Source organism: Lolium perenne, chromosome 2, assembly GCF_019359855.2.
Source record: "Lolium perenne isolate Kyuss_39 chromosome 2, Kyuss_2.0, whole genome shotgun sequence".
Lineage (NCBI taxonomy): Eukaryota > Viridiplantae > Streptophyta > Magnoliopsida > Poales > Poaceae > Lolium > Lolium perenne.
In genome coordinates, this window is record NC_067245.2 from 186,040,196 (window position 1) to 186,047,269 (window position 7,074).

The 7,074-nt window shown below is 46.7% G+C and overlaps 1 protein-coding gene across 1 annotated transcript; it reads right to left on the reverse strand.

Annotated features, from left to right (window-relative positions):
* Window positions 1-5,387: 5,387 nt before the first annotated feature.
* On the reverse strand, window positions 5,388-6,427 carry LOC127334127 (quinone-oxidoreductase QR2). The gene is made up of 2 exons (XM_051360543.2): window positions 6,300-6,427; window positions 5,388-6,216 (listed from the first exon to the last, which is right to left on the reverse strand). The coding sequence occupies exons 1-2, from the start codon at window positions 6,320-6,322 to the stop codon at window positions 5,628-5,630; spliced, it is 612 nt and encodes a 203-aa protein (XP_051216503.1). The 5' UTR covers window positions 6,323-6,427; the 3' UTR covers window positions 5,388-5,627.
* Window positions 6,428-7,074: the final 647 nt, after the last annotated feature.

Consider the following 7,074-nt stretch of genomic DNA (forward strand, 5'->3'; position numbering starts at 1 on the left):
TTATTGATGTTATCTACATGTTTTATGCACACTTTATGTCATATTCATGCATTTTCTGGAACTAACCTATTAACAAGATGCCGAAGTGCCGATTCTTGTTTCTTTGTTTTTGGTTTCAGAAATCCTAGTAACGAAATATTCTCGGAATTGGACGAAATCAACGCCCAGGGTCCTATTTTGCCACGAAGCTTCCAGAAGTCCGAAGACGAAACGAAGTGGGGCCACGGGGTGCCCAAACCCTAGGGCGGCGCGCCCCCCCCCCTTGGCCACGCCGGCCTATGGTGTGGGGCCCTCGTGCCCCCTCCTGACTTGCCCTTCCGCCTACAAATAGCCTCCGTGACGAAACCCCCAGTACCGAGAGCCACGATACGGAAAACCTTCCAGAGACGCCGCCGCCGCCGATCCCATCTCGGGGGATCCAGGAGATCGCCTCCGGCACCCTGCCGGAGAGGGGAATCATCTCCCGGAGGACTCTACGCCGCCATGGTCGCCTCCGGAGTGATGTGTGAGTAGTCTACCCCTGGACTATGGGTCCATAGCAGTAGCTAGATGGTTGTCTTCTCCCCATTGTGCTATCATTGTCGAATCTTGTGAGCTACCTAACATGATCAAGATCATCTATCTGTAATTCTATATGTTGCGTTTGTTGGGATCCGATGAATAGAGAATACTTGTTATGTTGATTATCAAAGTTATATCTATGTGTTGTTTATGATCTTGCATGCTCTCCGTTACTAGTAGATGCTCTGGCCAAGTAGATGGTTGTAACTCCAAGAGGGAGTATTTATGCTCGATAGTGGGTTCATGCCTGCATTGACACAGGACGATGTGAGAAAGTTCTAAGGTTGTGTTGTGCTGTTGCCACTAGGGATAAAACATTGATGCTATGTCTAAGGATGTAGTTGTTGATTACATTACGCACCATACTTAATGCAATTGTCTGTTGCTTTGCAACTTAATACTGGAGGGGGTTCGGATGATAACCTGAAGGTGGACTTTTTAGGCATAGATGCAGTTGGATGGCGGTCTATGTACTTTGTCGTAATGCCCAATTAAATCTCACTATACTCATCATGATATGTATGTGCATGGTCATGCTCTCTTTATTTGTCAATTGCCCAACTGTAATTTGTTCACCCAACATGCTGTTTATCTTATGGGAGAGACACCTCTAGTGAACTGTGGACACCGGTCCAATTCTCTTTACTGAAATACAATCTACTGCAATACTTGTTCTACTGTTTTCTGCAAACAATCATCTTCCACACAATACAGTTAATCCTTTGTTACAGCAAGCCGGTGAGATTGACAACCTCACTGTTTCGTTGGGGCAAAGTACTTTGGTTGTGTTGTGCAGGTTCCACGTTGGCGCCGGAATCCCTGGTGTTGCGCCGCACTACATCCCGCCGCCATCAACCTTCAACGTGCTTCTTGGCTCCTCCTGGTTCGATAAACCTTGGTTTCTTTCTGAGGGAAAACTTGCTGCTGTGCGCATCATACCTTCCTCTTGGGGTTCCCAACGAACGTGTGAGTTACACGCCATCAGCGCCGGAATCCCTAGTGTTGCGCCGCACTACACTCCGCCGCCATTAACCTTGAACGTGCTTCTTGACTCCTACTGGTTCGATAAACCTTGGTTTCTTACTGAGGGAAACTTACTGCTGTACGCATTACACCTTCCACTTGGGGTTCCCAACGGTCGCGTGTTGTACGCGTGTCAAGTAGTAGTAGATTTTCCAAATAAAAATTCAAGAGAGGATCTCTCCATAATGATTATAGCAGCAGGCAGAAATAAAATCAGCACGAACAGTAAAAGTTTCCCTTACCAATTCCACTTACCAATAGCGCTTCACTCCCCAGCAACGGCGCCAGAAAATACGTTGCTTGTGACGGTAAAGCACTCGTCCGTTGGGAACCCCAAGAGGAAGGTGTGATGTGTACATCAGCGAGTTTTCCCTCAGTAAGAAACCAAGGTTATCGAACCAGTAGGAGTCAAGAAGCACGTTGAAGGTTGATGGGGCGGAGTGTAGTGCGGCGCAACACCAGGGATTCCGGCGCCAACGTGGAACCTGCACAACACAACCAAAATACTTTACCCCAACGTAACAGCGAGGTTGTCAATCTCACCGGCTTGCTGTAACAAAGGATTAGATGTATAGTGTGGAAGATGATGTTTGCGAAGAACAGTAAGAACGAGTATTGCAGTAGATTGTATTCGATGTAAAAGAATGGACCGGGGTCCACAGTTCACTAGTGGTGTCTCTCCAATAAGAAATAGCATGTTGGGTGAACAAATTACAGTTGGGCAATTGACAAATAAAGATGGCATGACAATGCACATACATATTATGATGAGTAGTGTGAAATTCAATTGGGCATTACGACAAAGTACATAGACCGCTATCCAGCATGCATCTATGCCTAAAAAGTCCACCTTCGGGTTAGCATCCGCACCCCTTCCAGTATTAAGTTGCAAACAACAGACAATTGCATTAAGTATGGTGCGTAATTTAATCAACACAAATATCCTTAGACATAGCATTGATGTTTTATCCCTAGTGGTAACAACACATCCACAACCTTAGGGGTTGCTGTCACTCTGCCAGATTTAATGGAGACATGAACCCACTATCGAGCATAAATACTCCCTCTTGGAGTTACAAGTATCAACTTGGCCAGAGCCTCTACTAGCAACGGAGAGCATGCAAGATCATAAACAACACATATATGATAGATTGATAATCAACATAACATAGTATTCCATATTCATCAGATCCCAACAAACGCAACATGTAGCATTACAAATAGATGATCTTGATCAAGTTAGGCAGCTCACAAGATCTAACAATGATAGCACATGAGGAGAAGACAACCATCTAGCTACTGCTATGGACCCATAGTTCAGGGGTGAACTACTCACACATCACTCCGGAGGCGATCATGGCGATGAAGAGTCCTGCGGGAGATGATTCCCCTCTCCGGCAGGGTGCCGAAGGCGATCTCCTGAATCCCCCGAGATGGGATCACCGGCAACGGCGCCAGAAAATAGTCTTGATGACCCACAAGTATAGGGGGTGTATCGTAGTATTTTCGATAAATGAGAGTGTCGAACCCAACGAGGAGCAGAATGTGTTGACAAGCAGTTTTGATGAAGGATTCACTGTAAATGCTCACAGACAAGTATTCAGGGGGTTTTGATATAGCAGATGAATAAAGTACGAGTAAGTAAAATGCGAGAGTAATAATTGCAGCGAGTGGCCCAATCCTTTTTAGCACAAAGGACAAGCCGGTTTGTTTACTTATAATGACCAAACGTTCTTGAGGACATACGGGAATTTAGTCTAGTGCTTTCGCTTCATATAGCTGATTAATCTTCATTGTTTTGATAAGTGTTGTGTGGGTGAACCTATGCTAATGCACAGCCCTTCCTAGGACTAATACATACTTGTGATTATACCCCTTGCAAGCATCCGCAACTACAAGAAAGTAATTAAGATAAATCTAACCACAGCCTTAAACTCTGAGATCCTGCTACCCCTCCTACATCGATATACCAACGGGGGTTTAGGTTTCTGTCACTCCGGCAACCACGCAATCGGCAAACGAATACAAGATGTATTCCCCTAGGCCCATAAAGGTGAAGTATCATGTAGTCGACGTTCACATGACACCACTAGAAGAATAACACCACAACTTAAATATCATAACATTGAATATTACCCAACATAATTCACTACTAACATTTAGACTTCACCCATGTCCTCAAGAACTAAACGAACTACTCACGAGACATCATATGGAACATGATCAGAGGTGATATGATGATGAATAACAATCTGAACATAAACCTTGGTTCAATGGTTTCACTCAATAGCATCAATAACAAGTAGAAATCAATACCGGGAGAGTTTCCCCTATCAAACAATCAAGTTCCAACCCTAATTGTTACAGCGGTGATGAGGTGCAGCGGTGGAGATGGCGATGATGATGATGGAGATGATGGTGATGATGATGGAGATGATGTCCAGCTTGATGACGGTGACGATGGCGTCGATTTCCCCCTCCGGAAGGGAATTTCCCCGGCAGATTTCAGCCTGCCGGAGAGCTTTTTTCTCTCTGGTGTTTTCCGCCCCGCAGAGGCGGCTGTGACTCTTCGCGACTCTCCTCTGGAGCTTAGGTTTTCGGGACGAAGAAGTACGCGAAGGAGAGGAGGCCAGAGCGGGCTGTGGGCCCCCTCCCCACAAGGCGGCGCGGCCAGGCCTGGGCCCGTGCCGGCCTATGGGGGGGCCCATGGCGGCCCTCCTCGGCTCCTCCTTTTGGCTCTCTTCGTCTTCTGGAAAAATAGGATTTTCAGTGTAATTTCCGTCAATTGTTGATCTTCCGAAATATTGCATTCTGACGGTGTTTTTTCCAGCAGAATCCTAACTCCGGTGCGCGATTCTTCAATAATCATGAAACATGCAAAATAGATGAAATAACATAAGTATCATCTCCAAATATAAAATATATCAATGAATATCAGTAAATTATGATATAAAATAGTGATGCAAAATGGACGTATCAGGACCATAACTATCGATCCAAAGAAAACGCTAGAAGGTGAGGTAAAGACCGTATCCACCACCGGTCACCAGGAGGGTCGTGCCGGTGGCCCAGGACGTCTCGACCATCCAGCTGCCAGTTGTAGAAGAATATGATTGGGCTGCAATATCTCGGTCCATCTGGATTATTTGAAACAAGGTCACATTTAAAAAGTACGTCCTCCTGTAGTGATTATTTTCACTATGTGTTATTTTATCATGTACTTGGCATGCTTATATGGACCAGATGATGCAGAGAAGCTGAAGCGGGGAGCACAAGTGATGATAAAGAAGTCAAAGAATGCACAGCCGGTTTTCCATTCACCATCTGCCCAAATGATCGAATGGCCTTAGCTGATGTTTTGGTTATGTTGCTTATTAAAAAGATGGCTGATTGTTGTTTTGTTGAACTGTTTGACTGTTAGTCTAGTGCTTTTAGGTTTTTGTCTCATAGTGGACATTCGATGCATAATATCTCTTAGCGGGTTTTTCATAAGTGCGAGGGCTCTCTTTTTTCCCGCCCCCTTCTCTAGGCTCATTTCAAGTGCTTGTAAAAGACATTGCATTTCTATTGTGAAGTAAAGGAAAGGGGAGTAGCCTATTTGGAAAAAAGATCTCCAACGTGAAAATGTGCCCGATCTTAAGGCCTTTGAGGTCAGATTTTATGTACTGTTTTTGATTTTGGGGGCTTTATCTTATTTTTTCATTAAATTTCAAAAGAGTGGTGAAATGTGAAGCAGTACATAACTAAATCATATCATTATGCATCACATGATCATTGAAAGACACATTACATTAGAACAAACATTGGCCTGCCGACTCTTCCATATTTTTATTAGAATGTAATAAAGTACAAAGTGCTGCCGTGTGCAGGTAGTGTCCTTGTCAAAAAAGACAAAAATAACCCATCTAAAAAACAAGACAATAAGCAGTACTCCACATAATTGCTTGCTGGATAAAACATAAAAAAAGATAATTTTGCACCACTTGACGGGGTTGCCGTGATGCGCAGCGCAACTGGCCTATTGTGCGGATGGTGACGAGACTTCAGGCCTTGAGCTTCTTGGCGATGCCGGCGAAGTACTTCCCCTGGTGCTCCGCCAAGGCGAGCTCCGCGGCGGTGGGCTGCCTGCTTCCGTCCGCGCCGGCGAAGGTGCCGGCACCGTACGGGCTGCCGCCCTTGACCTCGTCCATGGCGAACATGCCGGCGCCGTGCGTGTACCCGACGGGAACGAACAGCATGCCGTGGTGCGTGAGCTGCGTGACGGCCGTGAGAGCCGTGGTCTCCTGGCCGCCGCCCTGGGTGCCGGTGGCGAAGAAGACGCCCGCGGGCTTCCCGGCGAGGGCGCCGGACTGCCAGAGGCCGCCGGTGGAGTCGAAGAAGGCCTTCATCTGCGCCGCCATCATGCCGAACCGCGTGGGGAAGCCGAAGAGGATGCCGTCGGCCTCGGCCAGCTGGCTTGCCGTGATGACGGGGTTGTCCTCACGCTTGGGCGCAGCGTACATCTTCCCCAGCACCTCCTCCGACAGAGTCTCCGGCACTCGCCAGATGGTGACCTCGACGTCGGCGATGGAGTCAGCGCCCTTCTTGATCTCCTCCGCCAGCGTCGCGACGTGCCCATAGGTCGAGTAGTACCTGAAAATCGATGCACATAAACAGTAATCAAATGAATGATCTAGCCGAAGGGAAGAAGATTGAGCGCAGAGGCGGAGCCTTACACGATGTAGATCTTGGTCGCCATAGCCGCAAGCTGCAGAATTCTTCTACTCTTACGATTAATCTATCCTCTGAATTTCTCTGCTTCCTCTTGTAGCTGGTGAAGAAAGAAGCAGCACAGGCACCGGTATTTGTAGGGGGAGCAAGAAGATTGTTAATCTGACGCCCTTGCGATCGCAGTCGTGCAGACGATTAAAAAAACGGTTGCTGAAAAAATAAGTCTGTCACCATCGGGGGCTGCTAATTGTTAATGTCGCGTAGCAGCAGGTTTAAGCACATGGTCAAACTCTGAGCAACTTGCCATGAGTCCAGTTGCGTACGTGCTCATGGCGTCGATACTGACGTACGTACAAGGATGCTTTGTATCAGGATAGGAATAGCTTGCAGCCACGGAGACAAGAACGACCTCCAAACTAGCGAGGGCAGACTTTGCAAGTTTGTAACCGACAATAGTTGAAAGCTTACTGGTGGAAGGAGAAAACAAGCCCTGATGGCTCGGCTCCAAGTGGCGCACCGTCCATGCTCTGAACCATGTATTTGTATATTTGCTTTCAGTACTGTACTATTTATACCTAGAAGTACTTTTTCCATTTTTAAAAAAAGCGGGAGCACAGTAGTGCTCATGTGCAACAAGCAGTTTTCCATCACAACCTTTTAATTTAACGAGTCAGGCCAAGCTAGGTACTGATTCGTTAGACTCACCGGCGATAGGGGATCTAGTCTCGATTCCTTTTCTATGAACACTTCATATACTCTGTGTTGGCGTTCGTCGAAGCT